This window comes from Chelonia mydas, chromosome 1 (genome assembly GCF_015237465.2).
Source record: "Chelonia mydas isolate rCheMyd1 chromosome 1, rCheMyd1.pri.v2, whole genome shotgun sequence".
Classification (NCBI taxonomy): Eukaryota; Metazoa; Chordata; order Testudines; family Cheloniidae; genus Chelonia; species Chelonia mydas.
In genome coordinates this window covers 20,770,266-20,791,057 of record NC_057849.1, presented here as the reverse complement: position 1 = coordinate 20,791,057, position 20,792 = coordinate 20,770,266, and the positions used below count along the sequence as shown (strand labels likewise).

General features: G+C 42.9%; 1 protein-coding gene across 13 annotated transcripts; it reads left to right on the top strand.

Annotated features, from left to right (window-relative positions):
* Positions 1-359: 359 nt before the first annotated feature.
* On the top strand, positions 360-20,591 carry CCDC90B (coiled-coil domain containing 90B). 13 transcript variants are annotated; one of them, XM_037888964.2, is made up of 9 exons: positions 361-515; positions 5,323-5,442; positions 8,012-8,115; positions 10,660-10,761; positions 15,624-15,665; positions 15,748-15,819; positions 15,905-15,958; positions 17,682-17,796; positions 19,173-20,591. In XM_037888964.2, the coding sequence occupies exons 1-9, from the start codon at positions 419-421 to the stop codon at positions 19,226-19,228; spliced, it is 762 nt and encodes a 253-aa protein (XP_037744892.1). In that variant the 5' UTR covers positions 361-418; the 3' UTR covers positions 19,229-20,591. The 13 variants fall into 13 exon arrangements, with proteins under 13 accessions (XP_043384255.1, XP_043384249.1, XP_037744916.1 ...); XM_037888955.2 differs by having other exon boundaries at positions 8,012-8,118; XM_043528329.1 differs by lacking the exon at positions 361-515 and adding an exon at positions 678-848 and having other exon boundaries at positions 8,012-8,118.
* Positions 20,592-20,792: the final 201 nt, after the last annotated feature.

The following is a 20,792-nucleotide window of genomic DNA, read 5'->3' as shown; positions in this document are numbered from 1 at the left end:
TGAGTGTGAAGACGTGCGGGTGTGTTCACGCAAGGGGGTGTGCATACCGGTGGAGGCGTGCGGGGACGTGTGCGTGCGAGTGAATGAGTGTGAAGACGTGCGGGTGTGTTCACGCAAGGGGGTGTGCATACCGGTGGAGGCGTGCGGGGACGTGTGCGTGCGAGTGAATGAGTGTGAAGACGTGCGGGTGTGTGCACGCAAGGGGGGGTGATTACGAGTGGAAGTGTGTGCGCGTGTGACCACACCAGGGCGCCGCGCCCGGCCGCAGGCTGCGCCTCCGAGCGTGCCGGGCGGCACCGCCAGACTACACTTCCCAGAGCGCCCTGGGGCGCCTGCCGGGAGAGCCGCAGCCGCCGAGGGGGGCGGGGCGCTGTCCGTGGCTCTGCGGCTCGCGGGCCCCGCGCGGCGGAGGAGGCGGATGAGGGGCGGCGGGCTGGGCCGGAGGCTCCTGGCCTCGGGGGGCGGCTCGCGGCCGGGCCCGCCCTGGGGCGCCGCGCTGCCGGCCCCAAGGAGAGGTGAGAGGCGCCCCCGCGGGGGGGATGAGTGTCCCCGTTATCTGCCAGTGGGGTGGAGCCTCCCCCTCCCCGCCCCACTCTGGCCGGTGTGAGCCCCCCGCACCCCCCGGTCAGTACCCAGCGGGGAGAGCTCGTAGCCCCCCACCCACCCACGGTGCCGCAGGCATGAGTGTGGGTCACCCTGTCAGCAAGTGCGGGGGCCTGGCCTCATTGTGTATCTCCGTGCCGAGGGGCTCCCCCATCACGGACCAGGGCCCCAGCAGGGTGCTAGGCGCTGTACAAAAGAACAAAATCGCAGCCCCCGCCCCAGAGAGCTTGCAGTCCAAGCCTAAGGCAAGAGACAATTGGCGATTATGGTGAGGGAGGCCTTGTCTACACGGCCACTTTACAGCGCTGAAACAGTCTCGCTCAGGGGTGTGAAAACACACACCCCCCCCGGGTGATGCGGGTTCCAGCGCTGTAAAGTGGCCGTGTAGACAGTGCACCAGGGTAGCTATTCCCCTCCTAAGGGTGGTTTTTTTGCAGCCATGTGAAAGCGTTGCTGTGGCAGCAGTCACTGCTCACTCTGTGTCAAACTGCAGTCTAGGTGTTTTGTGTTGGTTGTTTGGTGGCATCGCAGCAAAGAAGGGATTTGAAGGAGGACAGTGAGGTGGATTTGCAGATTTTTATGGGAATTTCCTTGTAGGCATGAGGAGCAGTGAGAGCGAAAGCAGGAAAGTGCTCATTTGAAAATATAAGTGGTTGACTGAGAAGACTGGGCTTACTGGCAGAGCAGAGGTGGGAGTCAAGAGCTCAGTAGTGTATGAGAATTGATAAATAGCATGTGGGGTGATGTGCAAGCACGTTGGAGGACAGGGTTAGAATTCAGAATTATTTTGACAAACTGGGAAATTGGTCTGAATTCCACAAGATGAAATTCCATAAAGATAAGTGCAAAGTACTATGCTTAAGAAGGACAAATCAGCTACAAAATGGATTATAACTGGCTAATTGGTAGTACCGCTAAAAAGGATCTGTGAGTTGTAGTGAAAAATCACAAACTGAATGTGCACCAGCAATGTGATGCAGCTGCAGAAAAGGTCAGTATTCTGGGCCACATTAACTGGAATGTTGTTTGTAAGACTCTTGCTATTTGGCACTGGTAAGGTCCCAGCTGGAGTACTCTGTCCAGTTTTGGATGCCACACTTTACGAAAGATGTGGACAAAATAGAGAGTCCAGAAGAAAGCTACAAAAATGATAAGATTTAGAAACCAGACCTTTGAGGAAAGGTTAAAATGAGCATGTTTAGTCTTGACAAAGGAAGACAGATGGGATACCCAATAACAGATTTCAGATATGTTAGAGATTGTTATAAAGAGGATGATGATCAATTATTCTGTATACCCATACAGGCAGGACAAGAAGTAATGGGCTTGATCTGCAGCAAGAGAGATTCAGGTTAGATGTTAGGGAAAAAAAACTTTTCAACTATGAGGATAATTAAGCTCTGGAATAGGCTCCTAAGGGAGGCTCTAGAATTCCCATGAAAGGCCTTTAAAGTGAAAGTAAATTGCTTACATTTGAAATGTTAGAGAAGGGGGAGCCAGTGGAGGGAGGCAAAGAGAGAGGTGAAGTACTCGGTGTGATGAGCTAGGAAAATGATCTTTATAGGAACATTTTGAATGGCTATAAGCAGGGCAAGAATGACAAGGCAAGCAAAGAGGATGTGAAATGAGAGCCTGGACGAGCTTTTTAGCTGTGTGGGTGGATAGGAAAGGCTGTATCTTAGAGCTGTTGTGCAGAAAGAATTAGCAAGATTTAGGTGGAGCCAGGACCTAGAGAGTGGGGGCTTGTGCAGGGGTCCTGTGGAAAAAATAGTATACCATCACATAAATAAAGACTATCAGAATGCACACAGGCAACCTTAATTCTGACATTTCCTAACTTTTGAGTGCTTGACTTTGCAACCTTAACATTCTCTTAATGGTTTGGAGTTTTTTTGCATGTAATATAATATGTTCAGTCCTGGTCAAGAAAAAAAGCACTGCAAGACCAGAGGGGACTGACTGAGTGAGGTAGGTCTGTATAATTAATAGGCTGACCCCAAGCCCTGTGATGCCCGCAACTGGGGCTGACCCCCACCCCCGAGCCCCATTCTGCCTGGGGCTGACCCCGAGCCCTGTGCCACCCCCTGACCTTGGGGGCTGACCCCCACCCCTGAGTGCCTCACTGCCCACAGTGGGGTCTCCCCCTCCCAGCCCCATGCCGCCTGGGGCTGACCCCCACCCCCAGTCCTGTGCTGCCCAAAACTGGGGCTGATCCTCCCTCTTCCCCCCTCCCGACCTGAGCTCCGTGCTTGCCCCTGCTGAGGCTGATCTCCCTTCCCCCCAGCTCCCTGCCTCCCCTGGCTGAGGCTGATTTCCCCCCCCCCCCCCCCCGCCCATTTCTCCCAACTCTGGGCTGCCCAGGGGTCAGCTCTGAAGCCAGCACTGCCCGCCAGCAGCAAATTTCTCCACTTTCCTGCTGGCAGGCAGTGCTGCCTTCAGAGCTGCTCCCTGGGCAGCAGCCGCCACTGTGCTCTGCCTTGCAGCTGGGACAAATGCCCAGTTTTGGTGAAGAAGTAGGGACGGCCGGGACAGAGCTGAAAAAGGAGACTGTCCTGGCCAAAATAGGATATATCGGCTCCCTAGCCAGCCCAGGCCCTGTTGTTCCTGGTTGGTCCCTTGGTCCCAGAGGACCAATCCCCCTGCATCGTGCCCCATTGCCCCTAGCTGGCCGCTCTCTCTGGGGTACCGCATAGAGAACATGGGCCTGGTGAGCTCAGCCTCCCTGCACCAGCCTCTCCTCCCTGGCAGTATGATGAGTCCCTGAGGTAAAATCCACCCTCCCTTGCAAACAAGGGCTCACTCAGCTGAAGGGAACCCACCTAGCTCAGTAAAAGGAGGCGAGCCTGGCGAGCCCAGTGCCAGAAACCACCCATCCAGAAGCAGCAGCAAGACACCTTCCTCACCCTTCTCCTGCACAAGTTACTGCTTGCTCCTCCCCATTGTCGCCCCCTGTCCTCCAGGCCCTCCTCCTGCACAAGTCATCGCTTACTTCCCCCCTTCTCTGTCCGCCCCGAACACTGAATGCTTGTCTGAGTGATGGGCAGAACAAGAAGTAGGCCTGAGTGGACTTGTAGGCTCTAAAGTTTTACATTGTTTTATTGTTAAGTACAGTTATTCTTTTTTACGTAGTTCTACATTTATAAGTCAACTTTTATGATAAAGAGATTGCACTACAGTACTTCAATGAGGTGAATTGAAGGTCTTTTTACAGTGCAAATGTTTGTAATAAAAAATAAAGTGAGCACTGTACACTTTATATTCTGTGTTGTAATTGAAATCAATATATTTGAAAATGTAGAAGACGTCCAAAATATTTAAATAAATGGTATTCTATTATTGTTTAACAGCGCGATTAGTCGTGATTAATTTTTTTAATTGCTTGACAGCACTAGTTAGAAGTGAATACTTTATAGCATTGGACAGCTGGGAATTATTAAACTTAAATATTGTGTATTGCCACATAAGCAATTTACATGCATTTCTTAAATAGAATTATATCTTTTCTCTATCCCAATCATCTTAAATTTAATATAGGCTTTGTATAGATTAGGAAGTGAAGTCAGGATTAATTAACCACAACTAGTTCCCTAGTGTAGTTGCAGATTAACATTGACTTTGATTTAGCTGGAGGAGGTTGACCCTATGTGTTAACAAATGCTGATCTGACCTCTACTTCTTTTCCTAATCAAAGCCATGACAAGACTAGGACAACAGTTTAGTGAAGGGAGAGAGTTAGTGGTAGGAAGGAAGGATTTGTACAAGAAATGGGTTTTCAGCAGGGATTTAGATGTGAAAGACAGGTTTTGCTGGATAGCAATTAGGAGACTATTTGAAACAGGTTGGAGAAGGAGATGCACAGAGGAGTGAAAGCTTCTAGGAAATTAGAGATGCAGGCATGGGTAAATCACAAGAACTGTTAAAACTTCAAATCGCAGTTCTTTATATCCTCTGGGATGTCATCTTTCATGCAGTAAAATCAATTATCTCTAACTCAACAAATCTGTGATATATTAGGTGTTAAAATCATGTGTCAGTCTGTTGCCTAATTGGTTAGTTGGTAAACCAGTAAATTCTTCCCAAGCACTGGCACTGCATAATTATTGGTGATTTATTTACATAGCACTACCGTTTTGTGTGTCACTAGAAGATGCAGTCCCTTTGCTGATAGGGTGCTGGGGAAGAAGTTGGTGTGAAGAATGCAGCTGGTGGGTGTGTAGTTTTCTGACAGGGCCAGCTGAATGATGGTAATTGTGCAACCCATTTCTTGTTGGCTACATTAGAACAGTTACACTTTTAAAAGTAGAATTAAATGCCTTCCTTTAATAGTTAATACATTACCGATAATCATCAAGTTATTCAATCACAGTATTTTGATCTTTGGTATACCTGGAGGCTTGGATACCTGAATTTGGGATTGTTGTTTGGGGTCCTAGTGGTGGAGCAAACCTTTGTAAAGACAATGAGGACAATTACGAGATTTAGAACATTTAGGGGCAGGAGAAAATGCTGGCTAGACTGACTACTTCCCTCTGCTTTATAATCAAGCCATTGAAGGAGGACCAACACTCTTTGTTGTACACATATTAGTGCACTGGGGTCCTCCTTTCCACTATGAAAGATTATGCAGCAAAAACTCTTTAATGTTACTGCATTCCATGATAAAATTAACAAGGAAGCGAATGAGTAAACAACTTCTTAATGGCTTCTTGCCATTTTCAGGTTTTGCTGCCACAGCCCCTGTGAAGTCGTATGACATGAGAAGAGTTGAAATAACCCCACTGGAACAGAGAAAGCTAACCTTTGATACCCATGCATTGGTACGAGAGCTGGAAGTGCATGGTGAGCAATACCTATTAAGTAACTCAAGTGAAATCATCCTGCTACTTTCCCAAAAGTATTAAGGGGTTCCTATTTGTCATGCATGTCTGTTACTAGCTGCTACAGTGTAAATGGAAGCGTTGCATGTAGATTGTTGTCTATACAGCCATAAAAATAAACTGCGTAAGGTAACATTTACTTACCTTGTAGGTTTGTGGAAGCTTATATGTAGTGCCTTCCATCAGAGAAACTTAATGCACTCTGTAAGTGTAAAGTATCACTAAAATGTAAAGAATAACTGTGATGGTCGTATTAAAATCACCTTTTAAAATATACATTCCTTCTTCCAGTTCCTAATAAACCCTTAATTTATTGAAATTGAAATTTTTAAAAAATCTAATTGACTTTTCCCCCACTTGCTTTTTGTTTACATTTTTTTCATTTCACTCAGCTTGAACAATGTAGAAACACTGTAAAAAAAACATATCCAGTTCTCATACACTAGTATGATAGTGCAGTGTTGGGGATTCAAACGCTTCAGAGGAATGCTTAAAGCCAGGTTGTATTGGAATTTTTTAAAAAGAAAATGTCATAGAAACACTTTGATTTTACGTTTTGTTAAATTTTGCATACGTCAGGTTAGGCCCCAAATTTAGGTTATGTAAAAACAATGTTTCTTTAAAAGGTTTGATTTAAAATGACAGAGGTGGGAGACTGAATATATTGTAGCATTCTATCCTTCACTTGCCTTTTTATACATTAGTATCATATCTCATATAGCCCTCCACTGGGCTCAAAAGTGATTCATCTTGCATATCACCTGTGCTGCGTTGGTTGGGTGCAGTCTTCTAAGATTTACCTGAACAGTTAACTTTACATTTTCTTTCTCAAGTTCGTTTGTCCCATCTTTGATATGGTCTTGCCTTAGATAAAAAAACCCAGATATTACAGTGATCAAGCTCTAAACATAGAGGTTATAGGCATTAGAGGAGGGAAGAGACCTATTGAGTCCAACCTCCTTCCAGTGTAAAATATTTACAGTACAAATAGATATCATGACATTCTTAGAACTTCCATGCAGCTTGGGTGTGGATTGGGCTGGTAATTAGAAAAATGAGCTAGTTTTTTAAAAAATAATTGAGACTCCAGGGAAGCTAAAGCTTTAGAATCATACCAAACTACACATAAAGTATTAGCACTGGTAAGTAAAAGTCCTAACGGCCAAAATTTGGCCTGGTGTAAACAGGTGCAGTGCTCTTGAAGTCAACAGTGTTTCACATGCTTATGCCCAGTCTGAATTTGCCCCAAAGGATGTGGAGCAATTTCAGTCTATGTAGGATTCCCTTATTAATTTCATTCTTTTTTTTCCCCTACGATGCACACTCTGTAGCAAAGGATAAACCTGGTTTATTAAATAGTATTTGTGAGTGTCATAAATATAAAGGGAAGGGTAACCACCTTTCTGTATACAGTGCTATAAAATCCCTCCTGGCCAGAGGCAAAACTCTTTCACCTGTAAAGGGTTAAGAAGCTAAGATAACCTCGCTGGCACCTGACCCAAAATGACCAATGAGGGGACAAGATACTTTCAGATCTGGAGGGGGGGAACAAAGGATTTGTCTGTCTGTGTGATGCTTTTGCCGGGAACAGATCAGGAATGCAGCCTTACAACTCCTGTTAAGTTAGTAAGTAATCTAGCTAGAAATGCATTAATTTCCTTTTGTTTAATGGCTGGTAAAATAAGCTGTGCTGGATGGAATGTATATTCCTATTTTTGTGTCTTTTTGTAACTTAAGGTTTTGCCTAGAGGGATTCTCTATGTTTTGAATCCGATTACCCTGTAAGGTATTTACCATCCTGATTTTACAGAGGTGATTCTTTTACCTTTTCTTTAATTAAAATTCTTCTTTTAAGAACCTGATTGATTTTTCATTGTTCTTAAGGTCCAAGGGTTTGGTCTGTGTTCACCTGTACAAATTGATGAGGATTTTTATCAAGCCTTCCCCAGGAAAGGGAGTGTAGGGCTTGGAGGGGATATTTTTGGGGAAGACGTCTCCAAGTGGGCTCTTTCCCTGTTCTTTGTTTAAAACGCTTGGTGGTGGTAGCATATGGTTCACGGACAAGGCAAAGTTTGTACCTTGGGGAAGTTTTTAACCTAAAGTGGTAAGAATAAGCTTAGGGGGTCTTTCATGTAGGTCCCCACATCTGTACCCTAGAGTTCAGAGTGGGGAAGGAACCTTGACAGTGAGAAAATACTGTACATTAGGAAAAACTAAATAGCCCGTGGCAGTTGAACAGGTTGCAGATTATGCTCCTGTTGCATGCGGCACCTGCAGAAGGTCATTGGTTTTTGTAATTCAAAATATAATGGATGCACTTCAGATTCAAAGCTGAAAAAGTTCAGAATTTTGAAAAGTTAGTGATCTTAAAAGTTTTGGTAGCTTGGTGGTTGAATCCATGTCACTGGCAGTGTGACTTGGAACTTACCTTTGCACTTGCATACTGAACTTTATGCTTGTGTAACTTTTGCTTGCCTCTCCATACAATTTTTGATTTCATCTTAACCTGTCATCCTTCAACTGTCTTCCAGGTTTTGGTAAAGAACAAGCAGAGACCATTGTATCAGCATTAACAACTTTGTCAAATCTCAGCCTAGACACAGTCTATAAGGATATGGTGACCCAAGCTCAGCAGGTGGTAAATCAGTGATTTATTGTTTCCTTGTCATTTTATATGTCCATGAAGCATCATATACGCAAATGGTGCTTTATAAAATATAGTAGTTTATATTTTCGTCTTTTAAAATATAAGAGAACTAGTATAGTGGATACTTTACTGAGGCAAATTGTCCTAAAATCCTAGCTGAGTTTAAATTAGAGAGGAATAAGTGATATCTTGCATTTACTATAGCACCTTTCAACCCATAGGAACCAAAAGTTCTTTCTAAAAGTAAGAATGATCTACAAATGCTATGCAGGGATTGCTTCATCTGCTACTGAAAGGCAGCCTGTGGGGTGAGACAGCAACTGTTTAACAACGCACAGCAACACTGCACAACAGTTTAGGACAGGAAGTGAATTTCAAGGAAGATTATTCTGATTGTTAATCATGATATGGATGCTTTAGGTAGAGGAAAGTAGCCTGTGTCTTTTATTTAACAATAGCATAGGTATACGGTATTGGCCTTGGTTGTTTTTTTGTTGATAAATTAAAAACCACCAAAACTGGTTCATGATGATCTTGACTCTTTCTGCATATTTGGCTCATGGAACTGGTCCAGTAATACAGTTCAAACATACACTGATGCTTCATGCAAAGAATCCTATTGATTGTCTTATTTAACTTGTAGGTTCAAGCTAGTTCTTGTAAAATTATGTGATTGTAGTAAGCCAGTAAAATAATTTGGTATGTCTGGGTGTACGGGGGAGGATAATTAATTTCATCATCACAAATGTGTGAAATTAAAAGGATCTAAGAATTTTACTCTTTGCGAAGTAGACAATTGGACCAGTGTAACTAGACTCCGATACAAAATAATAGTTTCAATAATTAATGAAGAAGACACTAGACTGAGAATTATATACCACTTATGTTCAGTGAGAATATGCAATTAAGCACAAATAGCACAAATTACTTCTCCATTATTAAGCCATGGAGTTTTATAGCCAACCGATTTTTTTCCCTTAGTTATTTTTTTAATTTTTGAGAACTTTTACCATGAATAACTGAATTATGGCAGTAGAGGAGAACCCAAGAACTTGTTTTTTTCCTGTTCTTTTTTTTTTTTTTTTTTTTTTTTATGTTTTCCTTTAATATGGAAACCCTACTGGCTTTGAGACCCTGCTGTGTCTAAAGAAGTATAAATGTACATTGCCTAGATCCCAAATGTAGCTTCCTTTTTATAACGTGGGGTAGCTTAGTGAATGTTATATTCAGACTCAGAAATTTTTTAATTTTTTAATTCAGTGTGTGGAGATAATAGATCCAAACATAAGCACAGCCAACGTACTGTAAGGAATTGTAGGAAATTAATACAGTGTGTGTTCAACAAAGTAGGGATCAGACCCGATGGAGGTTGTTCATACCTCTGAAATGTTCGGCACTCTGAACAAAACATTACGGCTATTCTTTCACATGTTTACAACTGAACATTGACTTAATACAGCTTTGAAATTTACTATGCAGAAGAAAAATGTTGCTTTCCCTTAATTTTTTTAGTAGTTTACATTTAACACAGTACTGTATTTGCGTTTTTGGGGGGTTTTTTTGGTGGGGTCTCTGCTGATGCCTAATTGTGTACTTCCAGTTCCAAATGAGGTGTGTGGTTGACTGGTCAGTTTGTAACTCTGGTGTTCATAACTCTGAGGTTCTACTGTAATTTTGAATTGGAACTGAGGAGTACTAACTCTCTTGAATCCTGAATTGGGGCTGGGCATTTTCCTTCTCACTAAGCCCAATAGCCTCAAAAGCAGGCTCCCACATAATTCCATGTCACTAATATTTAAAGGAACAGTACAATGAAACTGTCTAGGACCTGTACGTACTACAAGATCCTGAGGTCAGCTAGGTTTTTGTTCATTTCAAATCTAAGGGTTCGTATTATTTTTTTAAAATTCTAAGTTGAAGTGAATTTAATGCTTGTGCAAGTGGCAGCTTGACAGTGCTGGAAACTGAACTCTGTCCATACAATAGGTAAGTCAGTGAGATTTCCTACAACACCTCGCGAATGTGCCTCATCACATTGGGGTGAGCGAGTAGTTTGGTGTCCATAACCATTCAGTCCTTCGCCTCTCAGCCAACCCTTATAGCAAGGAGGACTCATTAGTGCTAAATATGATGATGTCCACTAGGAACTGGACTGAGACCATCAGCTCATTTCATATGGGCATCAAAAGTAAGTGGTGACTGAAGGTTCAACCAGGGAATTCTGATCTATTTTATTGACCAACTTTGTGGGCCAAATACCTGTGGCTTTTCTACCTTAGTTTTAGAATTGTTTTATAAAACAGCAGAAGTAAAGGTTCTGAATCCCTCGAACAAACTCCAGCTTTTCATTGTCTGTTACTATGTGACGTTTTTTTTTTTTATGCCTGACAGTCACCAGTTAATGATTTCATGCACAACAAGACTTTGCTTTCTGTGACCTAAGCAAGTCTCTTTCTTCCTGTTGAAATGCAATGCTTGAAAAGGTCGTAGCATTTCTTAGCAGTTCTGAGTGATTACTATATTATTTTCTAGGAAATAACTCTGCAGCAGATAATGGCGCATTTAGACTCTATTCGGAAAGATATGGTCATCCTAGAGAAAAGTGAATTTGCAAACCTGAGAGCAGAGAATGAGGTACTACTGAATCTTTCTAACTGAACAGATAAATTGCAAAATATGTTGAGAAGTATTCTTTTTGGAACCAACTGTTTCGATACAAGCAATCACTGATACTTTCACCAGTGCTGAAAGCTTAGTTTTCTTGTTCTTTAAAAATTAACAATCTGTCTGTGACTCTTTCTGCCTTGTAAGTGGCATGTTTGGTGTTCATATAAACATAAATTTGGGATACAGATTCATACAATTCCCCCAGAAGAAAACAAACCCATATTTAAATCCTTCAGTGGTCTAATGTATTTTTGTTTAAGGCCTATTACCATTATTTAATGCTGGAAAAGTGTGTAGTTCTTTGAGACACAGAATTCAACAAAACTTTATGACATAGGGTATGTCTACACCATGAAATTAGGTCGATTTATAGAAGTCGCTTTTTAGAAATCAGTTTTAGACAGTCGATTGTGTATGTCCCCACTAAGCGCATTAAGTCGGCGGAGTGTGTCCTCAATACCATGGCTAGCATTGACTTACAGAGCGGTGCACTGTAGGTAGCTATCTCACAGTTCCCGCAGTCTCCGCTGCCCATTGGAATTCTGGGTTAAGCTCCCAATGCCTGATGGGGCAAAAACATTGTCACGGGTGGTTTTGGGTACGTGTCATCAGTCGCCCGTCCCTCTGTGAAAGCAACGGCAGACAATCGTTTCACGCCTTTTTTCCTGGGATACCCATGCAGATGCCATACCACGGCAAGCATGGAGCCCACTCAGCTCACCGCTGCTGTTATGAGCATTGTAAACACCTCGCGCATTATCCTGGAATATGAGCAGAACCGGGCTAAGAGACGCCAGCATGAGGACGATTGTGAGGAGGACATGGACACAGATGTTCCTGAAAGCATGGGCTGTGGCAATTGGGACATCATTGTAGCAGTGGGGCTGGTTGATACAGTGGAATGCCAATTCTGGGCCCAGCAAACAAGAACAGACTGGTGGGACCGCATAGTGTTGCAGGTAGGATGATTCACAGTGGCTGTGAAACTTTCGCATGCGTATGGTCACTTTGCTTGAACTTTGAGTTGCTTTCCCCTGCCCTAAAATGCTGGAATACCAAGATGAGAGCTGCCCTGACAGTTGAGAAGCGAGTGGCCATAGCCCTGTGGAAGCCTGCAACGCCAGATTGCTACCAGTCAGTCAGGAATCAATTTGGAGTGGGCAAATCTACTGTGGGGACTGCTGTGATCCAAGTAGCCAATGCAATCACTGATGTTCTGCTATCAAGGGTAGTGACTCTGGGAAATGTGCAGGTCATACTGGATGGCTTTGCTGCAATGGGGTTCCCTAACTGTGGTGTGGCAATAGATGGAACGCATATCCCTATTTTGGCACCGGACCGCCTTGCCAACCAGTACGTAAACAGCAAGGGGTACTTCTCAAGGTGCTGCAAGCACTGGTGGATCACAAGGGACGTTTCACTGGCATCAACGTGGGATGGCCGGGAAAGGTGCATGACACTCGCATCTTTAGGAACTCCGGGCTGTTTGAGCAGTTGCAAGAAGGGACTTACTTCCCAGACCAGAAAATTACCGTTGGGGATGTTGAAATGCCAATAGTTATCCTTGGGGACCCAGCCTACCCCTTGCTCCCATGGCTCATGAAGCCGTACACAGGCAGCCGGGACAGTAGTAAGGAGCAGTTCAACTATAGGCTGAGCAAGTGCAGAATGGTGGTAGAATGTGCCTTTGGACGTTTAAAAGCTCACTGATGCTGTTTGCTGACTAGGTTAGACCTGAGCGCAACCAACATTCCCATTGTTATTGCTGCTTGCTGTGTGCTCCATAATATCAGAGAGTAAGGGGGAGACGTTTATGGCGGGATGGGAGGTTGAGGCAAATTGCCTGGCGGCTGATTTTGAGCAGAGAAGAATTTGAGCATTTTGAGAAGAGCACGGCAGGGCGCGCTGCACATCAGAGAGGCTTTGAAAACCAGTTTCATGGCTGGCCAGGCTACGGTGTGACAGTTGTGTGTTTTTTCTCCTTGATGCAAACCCGCCCCCTTTCTTGATTTTAATTCCCAGTAAGCCAACCACCCTCCCCCCTTCAATCACAGCTGGCAAAGGAAATAAAGTAACTGTTGTTTTGAAACCATGTATTCTTACTTTATTTAAAAAAAAAAAAAAGAGAGATAACTGACAAGGTAGCCCGGGTGGGGTGGGGTGCGGAAGGAGGGAAGGATAAGGCCACATTGCTTATTGTAGCCACGCTACAAATCAAAACTGTTTGAATGAGAGCCTTCTGTTGCTTGGGCCATCCTCTGGAGTGGAGTGGCTGGGTGCCCGGAGCCTCCCTCCCTGCGTTCTTGGGCGTCCGGGTGAGGAGGATATGGAACTTGGGGAGGAGGGCAGGCAGTTATACAATGGATGCAGCGGGGGTCTGTGCTCCTGTTGGCTTTCCTGCAGCTCCAACAGACGCTTCATCAAATTCGTTTGCTCCCCCATTAGCCTCAGCATTGCCTCCTGCCTCTGCTCTTCGCGCTCACTTAATGCTTTCCTGGCCTCTGCCACTGAATGCCTCCATGCATTAAGCTGTGCCGTATCAGTGCGGGAGGACTGCACAAGCTCGGAAAACATGTCATTGCGAGTGCATTTTTTTCGCCTTCTGATCTGCGATTAACCTCAGGGATGGAGATGATAGCGGGAGCATAGAAACATTTGCACCTGGGGGGAGATAAAAAGGGAGAGTAAAATTTAAGATGATACATTTCTGAGAACAAAAGGGAGACTCTTTTACAGTGAATCAAGTAATTCACAGCAGACAGCACATGTGCTTTAGGTACAAGGTCGCATTTTGCCTTTTATATTGAGTGCCTGCTGGTGTGGTTACACATCAGACACGGCTGGGCAACAGAATTCGGTTTCCAGGCAGCCATGGTAAGCCTTTTGGTATGCGGGGGTTGGCTTCTTACGCCTTCATAACATATGGGAATGGTTTCAAACTGCAGCGCCATCCTTTCCCATAGCAAGCAATGCAGTTGGGTTTCACATTTAAAAGGAGGGGCTGCAGTTTTCGGGTGGATGTGCAGCTCACACCTCCCCCCACCCCACCGCATGGCTATTCTCTGGGATGATCCCTTTTAGCCAGGCGCAAACAACCCAGCACGAACGGGGTCCTTTTACTGTTCCCTTACAAAAATTCCCCTATTTCAATCAGGTGACCATGAATGATATCACTCTCCTGAGGCTAACACAGAAAGATAAAGACAGAATGTTGCTTGAATGTGACCAAAACCCAGGACCATTTGCTGCCATGCTTTGTGCTGCAATGATTCCAAACTGTTTGCTACTGGCTTGGCGTGGTAAAGTGTCCTACCGTGGAGGACGAAATAAGGCAGCACTCCCCAGAAACCTTCTGCAAAGGCTTTCAGAGTACCTCCAGGAGAGCTTCATGGAGATGTCCCTTGAGAATTCCTGCTCCACCCCCAGACACGTTAACAGACTTTTCCAGTAGCTGTACTGGCCGTGAATGCATCCCAATTCTTCAGGGCAAATCAAACATTAAACACTGTTGCTTTTAAACCCTGTACTGTAGTTACAAATGTGCACTCACCAGAGCTTCCTCCTCCGGCTTCAGGATTGGGGATCCCGCCTTGGGAGGGTAATGGCTCCAGGGTGATGAAAAGCTCCTTGCTGCAGGGGAGAACGGATTCACCGCTTGCCTGTTGCGCATTCTCCTCCTCCTCTTCCTCATCCACAAAATCCTCCTCCCTGTTGCGTGAGACTCCTCCCCCCCCCCTTGCAGGTGTCCACAGACAGTTGTGGGGTAGTGGTAGGGTCCCCCCTAGAATGCCATGCAGCTGATCATAAAAGCGGCATGTATGGGGCTCTGCCCCAGAGCAACCGTTTGCCTCCTTTGTCTTTTGGTAGGCTTGCCTGAGCTCCTTAACTTTCACATGGTACTGCTGCGTGTCCCTGTTGTAGCCTCTCTCCACCATGCCCTCTGCGATTTTGGCATATATATTAGCATTTCTTCGTTTTGATCGGAGTTCGGTCTGCACAGATTCTTCTTCCCCATACAGCAATCAGATCCAGTGTCTCCCTTTCAGTCCATGCTGGAGCTCGTTTGCGATTCTGGGGGGACTGCATGGTCATCTGTGCGGCTGAGCTTGCCACATTGACCAAACAGGAAATGAAATTCAAAATTTCCCAGGGCTTTTCCTGTGTACTTTGCTAGTGCATCGGAGTTCAAAGTGCTGTCCAGAGCAGTCACATTGGAGCACTCTGGGATAGCTCCCAGAGGCCAATACCATCAAATTGCATCTGCACTACCCCAAATTTGACCCAACAAGGTCGATTTTAGCACTACTCCCCTTGCTGGGGAGGAGTACAGAAGTCAATTTTAAGAGCCCTTTAGGTCGATGGAACGGGGTTGGTTGTGTAGATGCATTCATTTTTAAATCGACCTAACCTCATAGTGTAGACCAGGGTTTAGATATTTTTACTTCACTTTCCTTTTCCTGAGAGCATTTTGTATATTCATGGATGTGTTTCCACTATTCTTAGGATATATGAGCCAACATTCAGAATGACAAGATGCTTAGGTGCACTATCCATAGACATTGATCCACCCACTTGGTTTTAACCAAATTTTAAATAGCTCTAGATACCAGACGTAATTGATATTAGAAGTTTGACTACTATTAACATGTCTAATCTGGAACAGACAGGTCCATCCATGAAAAGATTTATTCCTGAAATACCATAATTTTCAGTGATCCACTTCAGTCAGTGTAACAAATATGTGATGGCAATGGTCTGACTATCCAACTAAAATGGTTAGTCACTTACGACTTCTGTAAAATGGTCTTTTTTTTTTCCTTTGTACCTAGAAAATGAAAATTGAGTTGGATCAAGTTAAACAGCAGCTAATGGTAGGTAAACAGCAAGTACCTATAGAGTCTAATATTCAGGGAAGTGTGTAATTAGTTTATTTTATCTTTGTTTCTTTTGAAGAATGAAACTAGTAAAATCAGAGCTGATAATAAGCTGGACATAAATCTGGAAAGGAGCAGAGTGACAGATATGGTAAGCTGTTTTTAAAAGATGTCTCTATCAATTGTTTGCCATATTCCATTACTGAGATTGTAATTTCTCCCTTCTTAATCTGTAGTTCACAGATCAGGAAAAGAATCTGATGGAAGCAACTACAGAGTTTCATAAAAAAGTGAGTTAGCGCTGTTCTGTAATAATAATTGACAGTTTTATATTATGGACCCAGTCCTGCCTTCATGGACCCAAAATTCTGACTGGAGTTAGCAGGATTTTGAGTGTACAAGAAGTGGAAGATACCACATGACTTAAACCTGTTTTTCTTAAGCACGCATTAAAATACTCATATACACGTGTACAAGTATGAATATCACAAACTGGATCATGTTCTAATGCATCTAATCTGCTTCCTTTGAAATAACTGTTTGCATAAAACTTTAAAACATTATGCATGACTTTTTAATGCTGGTGGTTGTGCTCTTGTATTTTAGCTGTATTCTGTATTAACATTTCTAGCACAAATAACTCTATACAGTTTATATTTATTTTAATGAAGACTTGTACTCTCAAAGAACATCAGGAACCTAGGTCCTTTACACCTGGTCAGAATTTTCAAACCTACTCTCTATGATGTTCTGTCCGTGGCCTCCCTCCTTCTCACTCTTCGTGCTTCAGTCACTCACATGGTTGCACCTCCCATCAGTACACCCATGGCTCACGGGTCTGCCTCTCCACTCCTGACCTGTCTCCCTTCACCCAATCCTTCATCTTTAGCCTGTTTTTATAGTTGTTTCCCAGGTGTCTGATCATCAGACTTCACACAGCCAAAACTGCTCCTGACCTTTCCTCTCAAACCCTCCCCATTCTCTAAGTTCTCTGTAACTGCTGACAACACTAACCTTCTCCATATCACTCAGGTCTTTGACTCCTCACTCTTTTGCCTTGCACATCAGTACTATCTAACTTACCACTTCTTCCATAATATTTCTAATGGAATTTGTGGGTACTTGGCACTTCAGAGAAAATAAGGCCACTTTAATTAGGTGCTTAAACATGGTCAGCATTGCAGTTAAACTGATACAGAACTTACTGTACCATGTTTCCATGGTAAAATATATGGAAATGAATTAATTTAACTCTCTAGACAAAATAATTGGCTGTTATTTCCCTTCCTGCCATGTTGTATATGTTTTGTAGCCAGTAACTGCTCTGTGGAAGGTCTTAAATATGCTGTTTGAGTGATGAAACAGGTCTCCCTCCTTAATGAAGGTTAGAAGAGGTGTAATGTGCTAAATCAAGGTCACTGCTAGGTAGACAGTATAACATAAAATATAAACCGTCAAGCTTCTGGACATAGCCAATTGCAGACTGACTGGAGTTAGAAAGAAATTTCCCCTTTTGGACAGATTATTTCTTAACTGTCAGCTGTAGAGTTTCTTGTACCTTTCTCTGAAGAATCTGTTACTGGCCATTGTCGGGGCAGGATGCAGACAAAATGGAACATGGGTCTGAATTCATAAGGCAGTTCATGGAAGGGGAGGGGAATATTTTTTAAAAGTTAATCAAAATATACGTCCATGTTGAATGCTCCCCATAGACAGATTTGTTGGGGCATTTGACACACATCATGTTGAACTCAATTTTAGCTTTTTCTTTGCTATTCCCCTTTCAAAACCACTCTTCAGTTGCATTACATACTGCTCTGCTCATCTTGTAAGCTCACTTATAGGCTATACATCTTAATTCAACAAGGGTTTTGAGATTTTTCATTTTAATAGATGTTTCTCTTTACGTAGAATAGCTGACAGCATTGCCGTCTGTTTCGTTTTGTTTTTTTTTAAGTTGAGGGAGCAGGAGATGAGACCCATACATATGCCATGTCTTGTAATGTATTTCAGGATGCAAGTACCAACAGTGCTATTGCAGAAATCAGTAATAAAATTGATACACAAATAGCCTCCTTAAAAACTCTCATGGAATCAAATAAACTGGAGACAATACGTTATTTGGCAGGTATGTTGGTGGGGAGGGGCATTAATACTGTAGTGTGTTTCAGAAATGTAAAATTTGATTCAAAGTGCAGATTTTAGGAAGCTCAGTTCTTGGAAAGCTCCTTTGGTAGCCTGGTCATAGTTCCTGAGTTCTTTCACATTAAAACATGAGCAGCAAACAAAATGAGCATGTGTATATACATAATTATGAAAGTAAGACCATAGATGTATCTCGCAAGAGGACAAATTAAAGATATGGTCTCTAGGCCGAAAAGTTTAGTCTCAAGTTGGGTGTGGCAAGGGATCAAGTAAATGATGGGAAATATTGAAGCAAAAGGAGGTCAAGAGGTCATTTGTTCTGCTAGTGAACATCTCTTGTTTAGCTTTTATCATAATTTATAAAAGGATTATTTGACATAAGACCATGGGTAGGCACAAAACTTGAGAGGGACTTCAGTGGGATCACGATTGGGCCCAAAATTGGGATAGAAGGACATGAGTACAGGATATAAAAACTGCTTCCCATGACATTCATCCTTGCTGCAGTCAGCAAGCCCCTGCTGCAGAGATGCCCCAGTGAAAACCATCCTGGGCCCCGTCAGCCACCAAGGAATTGTTCTGGGGCTTAAAGCTAGTCTATAGGGAGTGAAGTGGTATATTCACATATCCATATGGTCTGATGTGGTGGTAGTTTGAGTTGGCTTGCTCGAACAAGTCTTAAAAGCTTATGACTTCTATTGCATGGACTTACGGATCTGTAGGGAGATCTCGACCTTGATCAATGTACCTTAACTACAAGTAGCAGTAAACTTCCCAGTCAAGTTTTCAAAGAGACATGCTTTCAAATTTGGTAATTTATGTAAGCTTTAAAGAAAACAAATTGAGCTCAGATGAGATTCATTTCCCAATCTGCCTGTAGACAGTAAAAATTACACAGAATTGGAGGTGGGTGAAAGGAAAGTAACCAAACAATTGTGGAAGTGAGAAAGCAAGTCCAACAATAAGAACTGAACATGGTTAACCCCCTCTTAACCTTTGCTAAACTGCTGGTTCAACAAGTATAGAAGGACAGTTGTTGAGATTTCACACACTCTGCTCTTAGCTACCCCGACATTGTACCAGTTATGTGTATTGTCAACTGAGTTCTCTCTTGGTTTAAACATCTTTTTTATTTGTGTACTGAAAACGTGTCATAACTGCCCCAACCCTTAAAATAGTTTCTGCACAGAAAGGGTTGAAACTTAGAGAGAAGCACTTTTTTAAAATAAAATCTGTTTTAGATTGTCTCGTATCATCTAGAGTTCTATACATCCTTCTGTCTGTGGGGAAAATGAATTCCTTGCATGTAACACAAGGCGATATTGAGTGTTATATTAATTATTTCCTTTCTTTTTACAGCTTCTGTTTTCACTTGCCTAGCAATAGCACTGGGATTTTATAGGTTTTGGAAATAGACCTGGTGGAACTACTGCACTACAGATAGAGGAAGAAAAGGCCACCGACATCATGGAACATCTGTTTGGTCATACTGTGTTTGCTACTGCGGGTATTTGTAGTGCCTTTGTTCTTGTATTGATAATGTGTACTAAAAAATATTCTCTGTAATAATAAAGGTCAAAATGGTTAGGGGCAATAATAGGAACCTTTCCTTAACTTCTAATTGATTCTTCAGTGGCCCTTTTTTCAAAAACCTCATACAGAAGAAACATTGAATCTGTGTTTATATAAAATCAGAACGTTTTTTGGCATAAGAGTCAAAGAACATGTCCTATGATTGATTTTGGAAAGGTTCTGTTCTCATGAACATTTATCCCACTCTCACGTCCCCGCCAAAGGAAAGTGTTTACCATCTGATGTGACCAAATGCAAGGAGCTATCCTACTCTGAGACTTCTGTGCATCTTAAACTACTGGAGCTGCATGTTTACGTTCCATCCCGATTCTCCTCTCCCCTGCCGGGTGAGATGTATCCCCCACCTTTATAAAATTGTTAAAATAAAGCCTTTTCAAAAGGATCCCTTTCCCAGCATAAAGCTGAGTCTTATGGATTAAAAATGACTAAAATGCTCACCCCTTCTTTGACAGTTTCCTCCACCCATACAGCCAAACGATTTTTTAACTCCCTTGTCTGAGGGGAAATGTCACATTTAGCAATGTGTGTGTATAACTCCCTGAGCAAGACAAAGGTTGGCTTTTGACTCCTTTCTGTTGCTGGAGATACAGAACTCGCCTATATGGTCCATATCCTTTACCTGAAAGCAGAATCTGGCTTGAAATGTGGAAATCTTACATTTCTTGCATGAAACTGCTGATGCTCCTGCCTCCAGATCCCTCTTGAAAGCGGGCGAGCACCATAGTCCTTGGGAAATAAATTGGTCCCATTGACTGTTCTAAACCAAACTTAAATCTTGATCTCTTTACCTTCTGCCAATGGCTGATAAATTTCAACATTAAGACATGACAGGATGGGAAGATATTTTTGCAACATTTAAGCAACCAATTGTATTTTAGTTAAGTCCTTGTCACAAGAGATTATTTTTCACCACAAGTGTAATTAAGTAACAGTGCCAATGCTTACTTCCATTCTTTACAGGTAACTGTGTTCCTATTGAGTAAATTTTAACTCTGAGTAGTCTCTGTACAGGGGAGAGAGGTTTTGTATACAGTACTGTATAGAGGCATTTTCAGGTGACTCTAGTTTACTGTTTACAAATTGAATTTGCTAGTGTCCTGTGAATTTTATATTCTGTGTATGAAATTATGTATTTAAACACTCCCTTGTAGCGTAATAAAATTAAGTTACATTGCTGTCCAAGAACTTTGAGTACAATTTACCAATTTGTAAAACTGAGATAACATCTTACAGTAAGAATAGTTATTCTCCTAAAAGCTGAGGCTACTTTCTTTGTATACATTTCTGTGGTGACCTAGAATCCTATTTTCGACGTCTCCGACTCAAGGAATATTTCCAACACACCTCTGAACAACATACTAACCCACAGAGACCTTCCTACCAAGA